At 43.5% G+C, this 20,159-nt stretch overlaps 1 protein-coding gene across 1 annotated transcript in view; it reads left to right on the forward strand.

Annotated features, from left to right (window-relative positions):
* The window catches only part of MYO3A (myosin IIIA), a 1,336,625-nt gene that overhangs the window by 536,680 nt on the left and 779,786 nt on the right, over nucleotides 1–20,159 (forward strand). Inside the window, exon 14 of the mRNA XM_085630108.1 lies at nucleotides 14,617–14,819. Coding sequence (XP_085486234.1) covers nucleotides 14,617–14,819 — 203 coding nt within the window. The remainder of the gene's footprint in view (nucleotides 1–14,616; nucleotides 14,820–20,159) is intronic.

The following is a 20,159-nucleotide window of genomic DNA, read 5'->3' on the forward strand; positions in this document are numbered from 1 at the left end:
TAGCATATACATTTTCATACTCAGAACTTTTCCCATCAAAACAGCTTTGCAGGGCCTAATCTAACATCTATCTGACTTGCAGCTGGAGGATTTTGACCTCCATTTCACAATCAAGCTCAAAAGATAAATGTTTTACTGGGATGACATGCTTGGGGTACCTGAGCACTGCTCCATCGCAGTCAGTCTGAATTCCTCCTAGGTCCTGTTAAACATTGAACCAGGAACTTCTCATTAGCGCTTTACTTTTTCTTGGTGCTTTTTGCTTTAAAAAAATACATATCTCTAGTTACCCATTGGGGAGACTACCATCACCTTACCTTGGGGCTGACAACACCATTGCCGGGGCACGGACGCTGTTGGTTCTCCGCCGCAGCCGTAGCTGCTTGCCACGCTCGGCCGTCGCGGGGGGAGACTACAGCTCCCAGATCGCTTAGCGGCCTTCCGCACCGCCCACTTCCCGCCTGGTCTCGCCCGGAGGCGCATAAACGACAGCTGCTCCCTCGGTGGAGCGGGAGACTACCATCACCTTACCTTGGGGCTGACAACACCATTGCCGGGGCACGGACGCTGTTGGTTCTCCCCCGCAGCTGTAGCTTCTTGCCACGCTCGGCCGTCGCGGGGGGAGACTACAGCTCCCAGATCGCTTAGCGGCCTTCCGCACCACCCACTTCCCGCCTGGTCTCGCCCGGAGGCGCATAAACGACAGCTGCTCCCTCGGTGGAGCGGGAGACTACCATCACCATACCTTGGGGCTGACAACACCATTGCCGGGGCACGGACGCTGTTGGTTCTCCCCCGCAGCCATAGCTTCTTGCCACGCTCGGCCGTCGCGGGGGGAGACTACAGCTCCCAGATCGCTTAGCGGCCTTCCGCACCGCCCACTTCCCGCCTGGTCGCGCCCGGAGGCGCATAAACGACAGCTGCTTCCTCCGCGTTGCGGATGCGCGTGGACGGCACCGGGCGAAGCCCGGGCAAAGGGCGGGCCGTCTGTGGCCGTCAGAGGCCAGAGGAGGCCGGGCCGAGCCACCCCTCTTAGCCGCAATATTGGGTAAGCGTAAAAAGCTGGGAGCAGAGGGGGACGGGGCCAAGAACGCTAAAGTGCCACGTAAGGCAGATACCATTATCTCCTATTTGACTTCCGCTGTGGGGGCGATTGACCAGAAAATCGCTAACGCTGAAAAAGATCTTGAACTTGAAAGGGTTTCCGAAAATGTGGACAACACACCTTTTATTACTCCTCTATCTGGGTCTACAGAGGGCGAACGCCTTAATCCCGTAGTGTGTACAAATGCGGATAATGCTCCCTGCTCTTCCCTGTCTCCGCATGCAAGGGGAGGCAGGCCTGGTGGCGTGACTTCTCCGGCCAGAGCAAAAGCTAAGAAATGTGTGCGCAAAGTCAAGCATCCGCAGGAGGAATTGGACTACGTTACCGGCACAAATCTGGGAGACAAGATGGAAGAACTGTTTGAATCACGTATAGAACCTTTGTTGGTGGGCATTGTAAAGGACATTTTAGACTCTATGAACACTTGCGTTGCTGGCCTTTTAAATAGATGCGATAAAATTGATTCTTTTATCAAGGACTATCGTAACGATGTATCGCAATTGGCTAATCTAAAAAGATCTGTCACTAATACAGGCCCAGAGTCTATGGTTTGTCCAGAGTCACACGTGCCTCTAGGTAGTTCGCTATCTCAAGCGTCCCCCACACTACAGTTAGTGCTTCAGAACTTAGGTAATAAAACCACCGAGATGGAGGTTCTTCCAAATTCCCCAAGAGCACATTCCTCTAAATCGAACTTGTCCAAGAACCCAGTAATGTATCCCAAACCCTGCAGCCACAGGTTGCACCTCCCGCCAGACGCAGCGCCGTTTGTGGCAGTCTTAACGGGGGTCCTGCCTCTTGAATCCAATACGAGTGAGTCTACGGAGGACCTCTTAGGCAAATCCAGGGATTGGTGCAGACATTACTCCTCGGGAAGGGGGGGGGGGGGTGATATCTCATCCTCAATTATTATGGCCAGAAGAGTGGGGTTGGTGGGACAGGGCCCAAAGTTACTTAAAGGGGACTGCATCGTCGTGAATTTCCGTGGGAGAGACGACGCTGAAAAGCTATTTTGGGATGGGTCTGATTTATTTAATAACAATTGTATAAGACTGTTACCACTTGGTTTTTTCTATCCCCCCTGGGGCACTCGGAAAACACGCCCTCCTGTCTCAGGTCTATACCCAAATAGAGATATTAGCACCCTGAGACCGCATTATACCACTAGGTCCCCTATGCTCTCTTTGAGTCCTGTTATTCGCCCACAACGCTCTAACTTGGTCTCCACATTCCTTCAGGCATCTGATAATACCCAGAGTGGGGGACTGGCCCTGTCAAATCGCTTCTCCCCCCTGCGCCATATACAGGATTCTGACTGACTAGATAACACACGTCACAGTAATGATATAACCGCGTACAAGTCAAGTATGAAGACTACATGTAAAATCTTAAGTTGGAACATCGCGGGTATCAGATCTAAAAGTCAGGATGAGATATGGGCTGGCTATGTTATATCTCATGACATCATAGCACTACAAGAAACTTGGGATACATCGAATAGTTTCTCGTTGGATGGTTATGCCCATTTTTACCTCCCAGCTAAACCTAGCTTGGTGGGTAGAGCAAAGGGGGGTCTTGCACTTTTAGTCTCATTGAACTTGAAAGGATCTGTAACTCAGATAGAATCAGGCTCCCAAAACTGCCTGGTCGTTGAACTGGCGGTAGTAAATTCTCCCCCTTTGTTACTTATTAATTTTTATAATTCACCAGATAGTGCCAGTCCAAATCAGCACCTAGAATCTCTAGGGGAGGTTTTGGACAAACTCAGAGTGTCACATAACAGTCCCGAGATCATCCTGATGGGTGACTTTAATATCCACCCATGCAGCTTGGAGTGTATTGTGGAAGATGATGGGGGATCTCCTTACTCATCATCCATACACTTCGAACATACCAAACAAGGTGAGGTCTTGGAGAGCCTTTTGGCCTCCTCAAACCTCTTTGAATCAAGTTGTTGCATGGATGGGCAGAGGACTTTAACATTTAAAGGAAAAGATTCAGGAACAGTCATTGAATACATATTTTTATCTTCTTTGATTTTGTCCTCAGTTTTAAACTACAGGGTAGAAGACTCTGTTTTCAGTGACCATAATCCCGTGATAGTAGAGGCTGTCCCGGGGGGGGGGTTACTGGTTTTTAAAGATACAAAATCCATAGGAGTAACAGACCTCTTTTTAAAGGATCAGGGTAGGAGATTGAAATGGGCTAAAGTGACCCCGGCCACCTTCTTACAAGAGGTTCTGGCCAAGGCTGAAACGGAGGTGGGCATTTGTCTAGATCACGCTAACACCAACTCAAGGATAGTTGAGGCTTTCAATACCATCTGTCTTCAAGTAAACAATGCCCTATTGGTAAAAACCAAGTCAGGCGGGCAATTAGGCAAAAAATGGTTTGACACAAATTGTACCAAGGCCCACTCTGCTCTTTTAAAGGCATTAAAAAATACTCCCAGAAATAGAGCACTGATAGTATCCTTGAGGAAACAATATAAACTGGCCATCATAGCTCGGAAAAACCAGATCAAGGAAGATGCTTGGAACGACCTACAGTCAGTTGAAATCTTGCGGGATAGTTCCAAATTTTGGGGGGTGATAAATCATCCTTATTTTTCCGGAACCGAGAACCAGGCCATGGAATGTAGTATCCCAGATGAGCGGTGACTAGCCCATTTTGAAAATATTTATAGTCAGCACTCTCATGGGCGCTTAGATGAGATGTTAACTTTTAACCGGGGTGGTTTAGTCCTGGCCTTTAGGGAGGAGGATGTGGAAAAAGCTATTAATGAGACAATTAAAAACAAGGCCCCGGGTCCAGATGGTGTCCCTGCAGACCTTTACAAGTCCGCCCCCAAATTTTGGGCCAAAATATTGACTAACGTCTTTAATGCCGCCAGAGATAACAACGTCCCCGAGTCCTGGGTCAGATCTATTATTATCCCAATTTTTAAAAAAGGTCAGAGGGGTGACCCGGCCTGTTATAGGCCTATTTCTTTAATTGACTCGGCCGTTAAAATCTTAGGCAGAGTCATCTTGGGCAGGCTGACCATGTGGCTCGAGGGCAGCGGCATACTATCTAATGCCCAGTATGGCTTTAGGGCTAATAGGAGCACGTTAGACCAATGCCTTAATCTCCACTTACTCATCTGTAAATATACAATCGCGAAGGAGGGGTCCCTGTATATGGCTTTTATGGACCTCTCCTCAGCTTTTGACCTTGGTAAACAGGTCAAAGCTGTGTAGGATCCTTCTGGATATGGGGGTTGATCCCCCTCTGGTTGGCTTCTTGGCGGACCTACATTGTGGCTTACTAGCCTCGGTGAGAGTCACCCAGGAAGGAAGGTGTACCAGTTGCTTTAAGTCAGAGAGGGGTGTTAGGCAGGGGTGCATTTTGGCACCCCTCCTCTTCACACTATATATAAACGCACTGGAGCCAGCTTTGGCCAACTCAGTGGTGGACATTCCGCGTGCAGGAGAGACCAAGATTCCAGTTCTCCTATACGCTGACGACGCCGTTCTTCTGGCCCGCTCAGGGTGGCCCTTGAGAGACTACTGGCCCCATTTGGTGAATTCATGACCTCTTTAGACCTGGAAATCAACACTCAAAAGTCTCAGGTCATGATTACTGGTCAGGCCAGTAGGAAAAAGAAATCTAAAACTTTTTTTTGCCTAGGTAAGGAGGTAAAAAGGGTCCCCATCTTCACTTACCTGGGGGTGATCTTTGATGAGAAAGGAACGTGGGGTCCCCAACAAAAACTAAAGGGCAACTCTGTAGCAAGATCTGCCATAGCTATACTAGGTTTTGCCAAACGGTTGGGAGCACGCCCCATGGAGGCTATTCTAAAGGTCTATAAAGCTAAATCTTTGGCTATAGCCACTTATGGTTCTGCCATCTGGGGTTACACAATCACCGATTCCATCCAGAGGGCGAAGAACATGTTTTTAAGATCTCTGTTGTCCGTTCCCCAGTCCACACCCACCTTTACGATACACTCAGAGTCGGGTGTGGGGTATGTTACAGATTTGATAAAAGTGGCACCCGTTATTTGCTGGTTAAAAACATGGCTCAACCAGGAAATTTCTTTAACCCACCTGATTCTCAAAGATTGCCTTGCCCTGGACAGAGCTCACAGAATCCCTTGGCTTGTCTACGTTAAACGGACACTTGCAATAGTGGGTCGACCAGAGCTATTGTATTCTCCCAATTGTATTAGCAAAAAGGATGTCACGGTCATTAAATCCGCATTAGTAACCCTATTCAGGGTAGAGAGGGAGCACTTAGAATTTAAAAAGCCATTAGTTAGAAGGAACTATATGCTCATAACCGTCTCTGGTCTTGAACCCTATTTGGACTTTGTAACCAGACCATTTCATCGATCTCTCCTAATCAAATTTCGTTTTAATCTGATACATTTTTTGCTTGGTTTTTATCCCACATGGGCTACCCCAGAAAATGCAACCCCATGTGATTGTGATAACTTTTCCATCCAAGACACGCTACATTTTATTATGTTCTGTGAACACTATGCACAGATTAGGAAAAAATACTTGTTACCTATTCTGAAGGAGGCTGTTTTTTTACAAGTGAGGCCAGCGCTCCTGTTCTTGCAACTTTTACCCAGCATTAGTATTGCATTCCATGTAGCAAGTTTTTTAGTTGCAGCTGTCCGTATAAACAAGAAGCGTGTCAATGTACGGACAAGCTCCATTATGATCTGACTTGGTCTGAAGGGATGGGGGGTTTTCTCTTTGGAGTTAATTTTTACTCTATCAGATTCTTTTATACTGTAAATATATCAATCTATCATATTTATTATTTTTTAACTTTGAACTTAACTCATGATATATGTCAATTTTAATTTTTAATTTTGATAATGATATAATTATCAGTGTAATTGATGAATTCTTGTTCCGTATTTCATGTGACTATCTGTTTGTTATGTCTTTTTTTGATTTTTATTAATCGAATAAAAGTAATTGACTGACTGACTGACTATCAAAATCAACAGGAGAGGAAGGGATCAACACGGCTAGTCCCCTCAGTAGAATATCAATAAACAATAAAGCCAGTGTACAAAAATATGAAACAGGGGGCACTCTAATCAATGTAATACATCAATCGATCGAGCAATGAGCCTCAGATTCCCTGTGAACCGTTATGTTCATAGGAAGTAAGTTTGGCCACTTTGGAACAATACCCAGTGGGTATGAAAAAAGCCCTCACTCACCAACCTGGTTGGTGACAAGCTTCATCATTGGGCTTCCACTGGGACGACCGAATGTCATCCCAGTGTGCTGCGACGCCAGGTTACTGCGGAGCTGGGTTGGTTGTGTGGGGAAAGTGAATTTAAAATAACCAATCAAGTCAAAAAGAAACTTTATTAATTTTGCTTAAATGGAAAGAAGTAAAAAGGAGTGAGGGTCAAAAAAATAAAAGACCTGGTTCACTCCGTGGCGGTCAACATGTTTCTGCCTCATGGAGTGTTAATCGGGCATTCGTCAGGACCAGAGGGGGATGTGCGTAGCCCCGGTGGTGTGAACTCGCTAAGGTCCACCCAACCGTGGGCTAATGTGTGAAAAAAACCAAAAAACACTGAGTAGTGTGAACTCCGCCAAGTAGAATAATTAATTATGGGGAGAGGAACGAGTTTACTAGAGAGGCCTGTCCGTTAGGAGCCTCATGGATCCCGGTAGGGGGGTGGGAGCAAAATGGCACACCGCCCTTGCTGCTCTCCACCCGCGATATGCCTAAACAGCCTCTTGCTGGGTCCGGCAGCAAGAGGCTGTTTAGGCATATCGCGGGTGGAGAGCAGCAAGGGCGGTGTGCCATTTTGCTCCCACCCCCCTACCGGGATCCATGAGGCTCCTAACGGACAGGCCTCTCTAGTAAACTCGTTCCTCTCCCCATAATTAATTATTCTACTTGGCGGAGTTCACACTACTCAGTGTTTTTTGGTTTTTTTCACACATTAGCCCACGGTTGGGTGGACCTTAGCGAGTTCACACCACCGGGGCTACGCACATCCCCCTCTGGTCCTGACGAATGCCCGATTAACACTCCATGAGGCAGAAACATGTTGACCGCCACGGAGTGAACCAGGTCTTTTATTTTTTTGACCCTCACTCCTTTTTACTTCTTTCCATTTAAGCAAAATTAATAAAGTTTCTTTTTGACTTGATTGGTTATTTTAAATTCACTTTCCCCACACAACCAACCCAGCTCCGCAGTAACCTGGCGTCGCAGCACACTGGGATGACATTCGGTCGTCCCAGTGGAAGCCCAATGATGAAGCTTGTCACCAACCAGGTTGGTGAGTGAGGGCTTTTTTCATACCCACTGGGTATTGTTCCAAAGTGGCCAAACTTACTTCCTATGAACATAACGGTTCACAGGGAATCTGAGGCTCATTGCTCGATCGATTGATGTATTACATTGATTAGAGTGCCCCCTGTTTCATATTTTTGTACACTGGCTTTATTGTTTATTGACTGACTGACTACCCAAATTGGATTTCAGTTGTTTTGGTGTTTTTTTTCTTAGTACATTTTTCTCTCCTCTTAGAAATTGGTGGTGGGATTTTTATTTTGTTGTGTTTTGACTTTGTAATTGTTTTGGTGCTCCTAAATACTTTACACTCTTTTCCTTAAGTTAATCTTGTCTATTCCATAGCTAGTAGGACATGGGCAAAGGTTTCTTTATTTAACTTGTGTGTTGGACCTGACAACATTTTGTACCTATTACTTGGAAACTACTCACATTTTTCCCAGCTTGTAACCCATTTTCTTGCAGCATTGACTACCACGTTTAATCTAGAAGTATACTGAATATATGCCTCCCAACCATGGTTTTGCAATGTTGTAAAAAATTGTCTTAACACCCAGTACCACTCATTACCCTATATCAGATTGAATGTACACAGTTTCAACTTTGCATTTGATAGAATTGCAGTTCTTTATAAGTATAGTTTACACAACAGAATTGGTCTGGAAATGTAATAGCTTTTTGATTGATTTGGAAGCATGTTATCTTTTGTCATAAGATTATTCCCTGGTTATGTAATATTTCATGTTTCCAGTAGTCATCCAGGATATCTATTCTAAAAAAATCCCTAGTGGTGAATTGTTGGGAGTGAAACAAATTGTTAGTGAACAGAGACTTTTGAAGCAAAGAGGCTACACTGAGACACTAATTGCAAATACCATTGAAAATTACAAACAACAAGACAGAGGTTCTTTATCGAACTAGCAGAAGAATGCAACTGAAGTAGCCCCAAACACTCAGCTTTTTCATGAAGGCCATCAGAACACAAGAATCCTACACAAACGTTTGTATCTTTTGTCTACTGATGCAGCTCTGTGAGGAATTCTTTAGGACCCATCATGTATGTCTTTTAGGAGAGAGAGCAACCCCAAAAAATGTAATATGTCTATATGAATTCCAGGACCTAAGAAATAAACCTGTCTGATATTTTCCTAGATCTAAAGAATTCTTTAAATGTGTCAATATTGTTCCATTTGCAAACTGAGTGTATGTGCAAAGAACACAGATTTTTATGTTTACAGAAGGAGACTCTAACATTAAATCAGTTAAAATACCACATACATCAATTACAATCAATCAATAATTATTTGTAAAGCATGGCTTGTCACCCGAGAGGGTATCCAGGCCTGCTGTATGTCTAAATGTTGAAATAAAAGTTCTGCAGTTGACTGTATACCATTATTTTGAGTGAGTTCAATGGCGCTCCCCGTACAGTTTGTTTCCTGATTTACAGCACCCCTAAGATAATATCCTTGCAATTCAGCTACCACATTTAATACTAATATTTACACTGACACGGATGCTTGGATATGCTGCACCTCTATTGAAGTGGTCTGTTGATAATTTATGGTCTCTTTAATACCTGCACCTACTTATGAGTACTACAAGTTAAATTTCCCCTTTCTGCTAGACACTTTTGTTCCACTTTTATCTCATCAACTCGCCGCTTTCTCTCTTTTCACACGTCTCAGTGTGAAAAGACTCACTCCTTCATCCTTATGGATTTCTAGTTACTTACTTTACTTCAGTTTTAGAGACACAAGGCTGGATTTGTCTTTCATAATACACCTTGACTTGTATCTTAACACATTTAAATTATTCATGTATTAATGTGGTTTACCTTTGGGTTTTTGACTGCAGTTCATCAGATTACCACAATTATTTTATATCAATTATCAGTCTGTTTTTTTCCACTGGCTAGATTTTAAGTTCAATATCTTGCATAATATTTTATGCTTAAAATAATTCCAGTTCTGTGCCAATCAATAATAACATTATGACTTAGACTTACCTGTTTGACACACTTTTTGGTATAATTTCCATTTATTTAAGGGAATTTAATTGTTACTCACTCCCTTACAGTTTTATTCCAGTCTTGATTCCAACAGTAGTCATAAATTGTATCAAGACATACTAACATAGGACAACTTTGACACCTGTGTGTGAGCCCATAATGTGCACCTATAAGTACTAAGGTGAAATCTGTGAACCCCATAATCATATACATCATTAACTTTATCCATTTTTTCAACCTTGTTCCACCTTGGATCACCATATTTGCATTCACAGTCCTAATTAGGGAACCCCGTTTGACATTTTCCAAAATGGTGGCACTCTGTTGAACTCTTTACTTCAGTTCAATATACACTAGTGACACGCATGAAGGACAACTAACTGTCACCCATAGGAAGTTCTCCAGTCTAATCAGATATGCCATCTAAGCACATCCACTTAAGGACCACAGACTAGCTCTTAAAATATATTGTTATATTACCCTTCTGCTTCACCTTTCACTTCTCTTCATGTATAAAATCTTATCTTGACAAATATACTCGAGACTTGGTTCACTGATCATTTGTATTTATTTAACCCATTCAGGTAATGAGGTTCAACTCAGAGTGCCCTCCCCACCCTCATGGGGTGTTTTTCCTTTTTCCCCAGATGGTGTGGGCTAGTACCCCCTGCTCGCTAGTACGCAATAACAACACTCAAAAAAGCATTGTCCTGTCAGTGCTTTTTCTTATATAAAGGAAAGGTACATGGTTACACTCACACCACTGAGTAGTATGCATTCATTTACATATATGTACATTTAGGTGGCTGGAAATAGTTTTGATGACACCCTTAAACCAGATGGGACCCCAGAAAGCCATAAGCGTGAATCACACTACCCCAACACGCATGCCCTGACTCAAAATGATAGGGGCAATCCAGTGGCGTAACAAAAGCCCCTGCATCCCCGCAGTGCAGGGGGGCAAGAGCTCCAGGGGGCCCCCTCCGCACAGTAACCTGTCCTGAGTGCTCTGAAGTGAGTCCAGAGTGGAGCCCCACCCTGTATGTTGCAGGGGGGCCCCCTCAAGTTTTGTTACGCCACTGGGGCAATCATAAAAAGTAAGGCCGACTGGTTTTGTTTTATCAGGGATTCACCACATTATTAAAAGCAGAAAAAGTGCCAAATTTCCTAGGCTATTCTTTTTAATTTAAAACTTGGCATTCCCAATCATCAAAATTGCTAAAAAAAAAAAAAAACATTGCATTGAATAACATGTGTCCCAGAGTCTTATTTCCACCTTCATGCTGCTGCCACTGCAGCCTTAGGACCAACCAACAGCCATACTATACTCAAGAGCCCATGTACGAAAGTACAGGCTCAAGGAGAGCTTTGAATCCCATGGAAACCTATACAGGGGGCATACATACAACCGGGTTGGAGACTTAGGGCAGCTTTTGGGATAATATCCTGAGGGGAGGAGCCACTGCACATTTTTGCAGCTCCCAAACACGGACTAAAAAAGTTGGCAATTCACATGACCACTCTTGCGGCACCACAGCAGGACACCATGAGCTCCTTCTCTAGCCCAATCCCCGGGTACCCCAACATTCTAATACTGCTTGATTCTGGACTAGATTCGATCCTGGTGGCCGACTCTAGCCACCAGGAACATTTTCTTAAGGCCTCCTGGCCGATTAATTTGCTTTTAATATGGGAGCTTGATTTTTAAGGCTCTCTTCTCTAGATCTGTCCATTGTCTGGGCTCCTCGTGCTCTGTCTTGCTTGGGTGGCATCTGCATAGCCCCTTCACAATCAACAAGCTGAAGACCCTCCCTTTCACCCTATTGCTTCCCGAGAGAGGGCATAAGGGGACCAAAGCCACTGGCCTTGGAGGGACCCGTCCTAGTCCTGAGTGCCAGCCAAAGGTTCAAATTCCCAAAGTCCATCCATGCAGAGGTTCAGGGGTCTTCTTCATTCCAGCTGGAAATTATTTTGATGTTGCAGCCACAGGTACAGTGTCTTTTCAAGTGTCTTGTACTTGTGGTTTTTAAGTGGTGTGGAAAGTTGTGGAAAGAAGGCACACCTGTCCAATCCTAGGGTGCCACATCACCACTCAGTCCCTGGTCCAACCCTCTTGAACATCATTCTGGGACATTTAAGGATGGTGACTTCAAGTGGTTTATGAAAATATTTTCCCCGGAAGCCTCACCCCCACCTACACAGCAGATGACAGCCCCTCGTCAACTGGGGTCTGGCCTGCCTCCTTTGTTTCTATGGGCTTGGGCTTGCCTAGGTCAGGTACAGAGTGAAGTGTTGATGAACACATGCAATTTCTTCCCCTCCCCTTCCCAGGAACTGGGCCAATAACTGTAAAATGGTTCTATTGATGTGTGTGTGTGTGTGGGTGGGAGTTGATCCTCCTGGTGGCCACCAGAGCAATTAACTTGGCCCAGTAGGAGGGACAAAGGCCTGGGATCTGATTATGACTGAGCCAGGAAAATATGGCAATTCTCAAAGTGCCATAATGAGTACAGTTGCCTCAAAGGTGACAGAGGATCTGCACGTGGTGTACATGCTTACCCTAAAATTGATACGTGATTGGTATCTGTATGGTAAAAATGTACTGTGGTGCAGATTTTGCTCTTCAGGTATAATGTAGGGATGTCGCTCGAGATGTCATGAATGATGTCATTTAACATGTTATGCGTGATGTAATATGTGAGGCCATAAGCATTGTGTGACCTCAAGTTCTAGTTAGCTCAGTAAACTATTGAAGGTGAATTTCAGAGGTTTTTAAATATTACATTTTGCCTTATTGTTCCATCTAACTATAAAATCAGTAACTTTATCCTGTATGGTTTGTAATTTTACATTTGATATATTTATTAAATATTTTTTTTATTATTATTATTTCAAAAGTTAATAATAAACTTAACTTAGAGAATACTCTTTTATTCAGTTGCAACACAATTTAATACATATTAAAGAAAAATGCTAGTTAGTGACTTATCAAATGTTTAAAGATTTGTAAGTCTAAATTAAATGCATATATTTAAATTAGTTCATTATTTAATACATATTTGGTTTATTAAATTAATGTAATTTTATTAGTTCTAGGTTACAAACAAATGGTTAAAATTAATTTAGATTTTACATTGAAATATATGTAATCATGTCTCAAAGATAAATAAACTGTTATAGGAGACTCTACCCCCTAATGTGAGGGGGTGGAGACATATGTCTACACCTAGGTGTAAATCTACACTCATAAATGGTGAATAATAAAAATATGCAGAGTTACACATAGCCTTAGTAGTTAATACTCAGGTGAGTAAGCATGTACTTCTATATTTAGCTCTGTGAATAGGCACCAAATTATTGTGGGACCCTAGGCGTGGCATATGATTTGTGGTCCTTGTGTTTTTTCTCTTGTGTAGTAGTGCAGACCTTGCGTGTTGCTGGTGCCAATATCAGGGGGCAGCACAAGCACCAACAACATATTTTTCCCTCCGCCAAGGGAAGGCGATACAGGCAACCGCCTATGTGACATATGTACAGAATTGTTCTGCTAGGGTGTGATCACATTAAAGATCATGCACCAGGCTCCGCTGAGTAGAGGAGATCATGCTGAATGTCTGACCTTTGTGGTGTGGTGGGCATTGTGACGCCCTTCGACCTTGGGAGTGCATTGGAAAGTGACATTAAAGGACATAGGTACACTCTGATTCCCCTATCACTGTTTTTTGTTTTTTTAAAAAAAGAAGATTTTGCAGCAGAAAGCTTAATACCAAATTGCCATGTTTTTGGCATTAGAAAGGATCACAAACATACATTAAAAAATGGCAATTTAGCTAGAAAGTGCATGCAAAAGTCACTTCGCAAAAGTGAGTAAAAGTGCAAAATGTTGTATCCAGACACGTTTCACTTGCATGGTTGCACAGTGCCTGTAGGTGAAGCTCAAGTACCGTTTACATTTGTAGGTAATACAAGTGCCTTGATACCTGCTAATCCCCATTATGCGGTCGACCCTAAATGGACCTGCCTTTGCTGCACCCTCTAGGTGGGTGTTCTGACTAGCTACTATATGGCTGTGATATCACCAGCTGCAACAGGGATGTGTACGCTGGGGAAGGAATATCTCAGGACTCTTTCCCAACCAAAAGAAATTAACAAAAGGCCTGCAAATTGGCAGTGGAAAATACACAATTAAAATAATTACCTAAAATAACATTAAAATACGATGGCTGGTAAATGTTATGTAAAGCACAACAAAAAGCATAAAAATCTCAAGGTAACTCCAGGAAGTAGAAACTAAAAAAAAAGTTAGAAAATCAATAAAATGAAAGATAAACGAGGACAACTTGGCATTCATTCAGCAATAATGGTGCAAAGTAACCTCCTCTGCTCGCATTAGACTCACCCCAATAATGGAGGACTAAAGCGTGTGGCTGCAACTGTTTCAGCTGCAGTTACTGAGTGATGTTCTTGTTATGTATTTCAGAATTGCAAATTTAAGGTAAACATTTACGGTGGTCGTGTAATCGCAGGGAGTGCGGTTTTGGCAATCCTGGCGACTGGGGCTTTGAAATCCCCTGCTCTGCCCAAGGAGCTCCCACGTTCGCCCTCCCCACCCCGGGAAGAAGGAACTCCTCTGGAACTCTAGCGCCACCTCCTGTAATGTCCTAGGGAGGTTCTTAAAGGAAGCTACAGTGAAGAACATTCACACCTCTACTGGAAACGTATTCTGTGAAAGTGCCACCAGCGCACAGTGTGAGGGAGTTTTATTTAATTAACAGGTGCGATAGTTGGGCTCGTGCAGTGCAGTCGTTAGCTCGGAAAAATTCAGATATAAATGTGTGTGCTTTAGACGGTGCAAATGAGTTAAACAGGTGGTTAGCTCTGTTTTGCTCCAACAACTGTTCATGATATGGGTCGAGGTTTTGTCCTGTGTTGGGGGAAGGCAGGGACCCAGAAAGTGCTAATTCGCTATGTCCCATCACAATATTTATTTGACCACATATTTCAAATTTCGAGGGTTCTCATTAATTATAACATCAAATATGAATCTAAATATCTGTCTGTGATGACCTTGGCAAAGGGGTACATTTGCATACACACTATTTCTTTTAGTTAGTGGAAAGTGATTGTGCAATTTCATATTTGTATTGTGTACCAAACCTGTTTGTGGCTTCCATTGTAGGCAAATAACAGAACTCTTCAAGAGAAGATTCTGCAAGTGAACAATTTGTTGGAAGCTTTTGGAAATGCTCGCACAGTTATTAATGACAACTCCAGCAGATTTGGAAAATACCTGGAAATGAAGTTTACGGCTGGCGGCACTGTAGTGGGAGCACAGATTTCAGAATACCTGCTCGAAAAATCACGCGTGGTACACCAGGCTGTGTAAGTTTGAATTTTTTGTTACCAGTTGTGCCAGGAAGTGTACTACTCCTTTAACATAAATGCCAACATGTATTGTAATCTTTCTCTTCTTTGATCCATTTAATAACGTGTCAACTGGGGCCACCTCCATTTTCGAACAAATCTCGTCGTCATAAATATTTACTTTTAAATTATCAAACATGCCAATGAGCTTCACGGTCCAAGCTTTGAGTGGAAGTGGAAAAGAAAGCAGGCGGGATTAGAGAAAGCATGGTTATAGGCCCTCTGTTGTCCCACATGGCATATTGACTGTTTAGCAGTATAAAATGCACCTGTTTTACACAGACACATACAATATTCCATTTTATATTTCTATTGTGCAAAGACTATTTCTCACGTATACCTAACAAAGCATTGCTCTAAAAACGGCCACACAATTATACCTTTAAATAGGCTGTAGCACATGTACATATTACAGGTATTGAAAGCAGCCTATAGCACTTACCATCTTATAGCTTCTGGCAGGGCCGGCTTTAGCGCTGAAGACAAATGCAAAAAGGACAATTGATGGACAGAATGCAGAACAATGTAATACATTCACCCCAGTACAGAGATCTGGGCCTAAATCCATCGTTTTTTGCTCACCATGCCATTCCAGTTTGGACCCAGCCATATGCAAATCAGTCTTGACCCTGCACCCAATGGGAACAGTCCAGCCCGAACTGCCAGGCCAGGTCCTCCCTGGACTGGAAACAAACATCCTAGTACCGGTTTCTGGCTTTCAGCCCTCATCAGCCAGGATAGCTTGACTTCAGTGGCATGGAGAGCACGGGACCCAAGTCTGGGCATACCCGTCCCACTCGGGGTGACAAATGCAAAAAGACAATTGATGGACAGAATGCAGAACAATGTCATACATGCACCCCAGTACAGAGACCTGGACCTAAATCCATCGTTTTTTTGATCACCATGCCATTCCAGTTTGGAGCCAGCCATATGCAAATCAGTCTTGACCATGCACCCAATGGGAACAGTCCATCCCAAACTGCCAGGCCAGCTCCTCCCTGGGCTGGAAACAAACATCCTAGGACCGGTTTCGGGCTTTATAGCAGAGCGCGAGGCCGTCATAAATCAATTCAAGCGCCCAGCAGCGCAAGACAAGAATTTGGTAAGAGGCATGCACTGTATCATGTTTCAGCACTCCGTCCATCATCTTGTTGTGTTTGCTATATTTGCCCTAAGTGGGTCCCTTGCTCGCTCTGCCACTGGGTTCAAGCTAGCCTGGCTGATGAGGGGTGAAACCGCAAAACCAGTCCCAGGATGCTTGTCTCCGGTCCAGGTAGGACCTGGCCTGGCAGTTTGGGCTTGACGGTTTCCATGAGGAACAGGGTCAAGACTGATTTGTATATGGCTGAGTCAAAACTGGGGTGGCATAGTGAGCAAAATAATGATGGATTAAACCCATATCTGTTACTGGGGGTGAGTGGGTGAAAAGTTTCAGCACTCTATCATCTTGTTGTCTTTGCTGTATCATGAGGCAAATGCTCGAATGGGCCTCAGTGCAAGTCAGACAATCCAGCCCAGTGCAGCCCAGCTCAAAACACGTACCATCATGAGGCAAAGACAAAGCTGGCTTAGTGTGGCTCAGAGCAACACAAACAGCAAGCATTTGCAATGTAATCAGTCTTGCATTTGTGAAAGTTAGAGCTATTGGCGTTGTAAATGACAATGTTTTTACTTATGTTTTTTTGTTTGCAAGCTTTTAACACTGATGTTCTATAACCTGATCAATGAAAGTAATTTTATAGACGATGCATATACGTGTGCACTGATGACCTTCTTGCACAGATAAGCACTTTCCCTGACTACTTCTGCAGACTAATAAAAAAGCTTACATTAGCACAACGTTTAATCAGAGAATTTTATTTACTGACTTCATCTATGTCAGTTCTGGTAGGTATTGTGCCTTTTTATGTAAATTAAGTTACATGCTGCTTATCATAAAATGCATTCCTCTGCAAAGCACATTTAAAGTGCAATTCAGCAGCATATACGCGCTAAAGAAACACTCAACGAAAGTTGCAGTAGTAGGAATAATCACAGGATGGTGGGCCGGTGCGCTGACTCAAACCTAGTTAACGAAGATAAAATAGTCTTAACGCCACATCCACTTACATTCACTTCCCATACGCCTCGCTACCCGGCGGCGCAGCGCTGCACTTGCTGATTTAAGGCAATTAAGGTGGTGTCCTTGGTTTGGCCAACTTCTAATACACATAAGCTACACCACCACTAACAAAAATAGCTCAGCGAGTTGAATGCATTGGGTTGCTGTCCTTGGTATGGTGAGAGGTTTATTTACTGACTTCATCTATGTCAGCTCCAGTGGGCATTGCGCATTTCTATGTATAGTAAGTTACATGCTGCTTAGCAAAGCACATTTAAGGTGAAATTCAGCAACTTTACCAAATAATTTATATTACTGATAAACCACGAAGACCCAGAACTCTTTAGTAAAATGAGGACATTTTAAAACAACCACGTTCTACAATCCCAAAACGTATGGAATATAATTGGAACATACACATAAACTACGCCATCTATATTGAGTATTTTTCCTCCAAACTATCCTGCCTTTATATGCAAGCAGAATCTGAGACCCTGAACATGGCAGGCTTTACGACACCGCGGAATTGCGGCAGTCAGCAGCAGGGCCCCTTGCCCCCATCTCTCCCTCCGACTGCCAAGGATGAGGAAAATCATGAGAATGATGAACCCAAGATCCAGAAGAGATTATAAAGGGCGATTCAGCAATGGGGCTGTGGGAATCTGGGACGTTTGGAGCATTGCATTTTTCAAGCCATTACTAATAAAAGCATTCGATATCTGCACTGCGTGGAGCGTGAGGGCACAGAGAAGGTGCTCGTAGTAGCAAGCATCTAAACTTATAATGGCCATAAAGGTCACACAAGGAGGATTTGTGGAAGTCAAAGTGAAAAAATACAAGGGTTAGTGTTCGTCGGTCACTTAACATTGCCGACTACACTCACATGCAGTTTATCGGAGGCTTTGCTCAAAACAATTGTTTGGTAGTAGTAGTAATAGTTTATTAGAAAAGTGCATAGTTAACTAAATCCATTCCATTAATAATAAAAACAGAAAAATCATTTGACAATAAAATACATTTGCATTAATTAGAACCATTACACTAATAGGAAGATCAGAAAGAAAAGCATATCTCTCTCACTCGTTAAATTGAAGAAACCTTGAGACTGAAATTAAAGACAATTGTTTAGAAAAGCAATAGACTACAAAGCTACTTGGTAGGATGATTCTCGTTTCCTATCATTAAATAATCATTGTTTATCTAATCCCCAAGCAGTGCATGACAGGACTACTGTCTAAAGGGGAATACCAAACAATGGTCCATAGTTAAAAGAAAGGGAGTGCTTTCTCGCTGCAGTAAAGAGTGGAGCCTTGATGTTTGCTGTTCACATACTTGTCTTTTTATTCATTCAACTGACAGGATATCGCTTCAATTCAGTGACACCTTAGAGATGATCTGGCAAAAAATGTTTTAACTTAACAACTTCCCCGCATTGCAAACACATTGCAAAATAAACATGGCATTAACTCTTTTTTTTTTTTTTTTTAAGGGTCTCTTTAATAGAGATCGCGTTTGCATCCTAAAAACATTAGCTGTAATGTGAATAGAGACGCATCAAAGGTTGTTGCCGATTAGTAACCGACACAGGGACTACTCTTCTGATTTGGTTGGTTTGTGCAGATCGGGCGCTCTGCTTCTGCAGCTGTATCCTGTGCACAGGCAGGCGTGTAGATCTCTACGTGGGGCAATGCCAACTGCAAATATTGAAGCAGGTGTGCAGGAAATATTTTAAGGGCTGCCGCATACAGCTGCTTGAAAGCACAGGGGACCAGATTCTGGAGCCCGCCATCCTTGGGGTTCACAGGTAGCAGGTCTATCTATATGGGTGAGGGGGGGGGGTGACACTGACCTGCTTGAACAGAAAGTCCCGAAGCTCAGTGCTGCTCTTCTCGTTCCTGGCCACGTTGAGCTGCAGAGAGTCCAAGTTGAGCTTCAGGAATTCCAAGGCCCCGGCAAAGGGCTGCGCAACACCGGGTGCCTGTGTGCACCTCCCTCCCATGCACACACCACAACACAGGAGCGAGGTGGACTGCCCCGCCACACATGGGGAAGAACAGCCTACTCGGGGGAGAGTGCTTCCAGGATGCTGCATCACTTCAATGGCTGTCCTGATAGGGGGCGGTGAGTGACCCTCTGCTGATGAATCAGGAAAAGGCATGGCCATCTTAGAATGCAGATGTTCAATCATATTTTCAAATGATCACGTCTTCACTCAGCATTATTGTGGATAAATGCAATTGGCAACCTGAGAATAGTGTTTGCTTTTTTTCAAACATTATTGTCTTTGTTTTTTTTACTATGATTAATCTGAACTTTTATCATGTCAAATCATGTGAGCAAAATAATTTGAAAATCTATATTCAAACATCCAGTGAAAAGATGAATCAAAGAGCTGTGCAAATGAACTGACATCAACGAGGAGCTGAGAACAAATAAAGCACTTAGAAAATGCATACAAATAAAAGTTAGAGATCTGGCATAACAAACAGAGCTGCCGACTTTGGACCTGGACACCGAGGTTCGAGTCTCTGTATCGGCTCTATAAAAAACCATGCAGTTGGTATTAAATAAATGTAAACTCATGACAAATTTAAGTAAACAATGGTTAAAAGTGTACAATTACAGGATCGGGTGAACAAACATTGCAAGGTCAAAATAAATCAAGTGGGAGTGGGAAGTGTACATGAGGCAAGATGGCCGCCGTAGCTCTGTAGGTGCTAGTCGCTCCTCTGCCTCTCTCCTATCCTAGGATGTCAAGAGGCCTGTGAGGATTGGGATGTGGTTCCTCGGTGGGCTTTTATCTAACATCTTGCCAGTAGATGCAAGACTAGGCTTACTCTGGAGAACTGCAACTGGTGTGAGGAGAATTTTGTCTTACTGCTGGAGACGTGCACTCAACAGTGACGAAGTGCCATTTGGTATGTCGCAGAGAAGTAAGCTGGATAGAGACAAGAACGGAGACAAGAACAGAGGCATGGATAGTGATAAAGACAGAGCGACTGGCTCCACGGATGGCTTAGCAGCAAGAGAAGAAACCCGTTCTGGAGCGATCCCTAAAGAATCAGCCACTAATGTTAAAAAACAAGCGGAGCGGTTCAGCCGCTCCACAATGGAACCCCCGTTGAGAAAAGCTGAGCGGCAAGGAAAGAAGATCGAGGCAAGACCAGAGACACGGTCAACAGCAAGTAAGGCTG

The sequence above is a fragment of the Triturus cristatus genome, chromosome 10 (genome assembly GCF_964204655.1).
Source record: "Triturus cristatus chromosome 10, aTriCri1.1, whole genome shotgun sequence".
NCBI classification, from domain to species: Eukaryota; Metazoa; Chordata; class Amphibia; order Caudata; family Salamandridae; genus Triturus; species Triturus cristatus.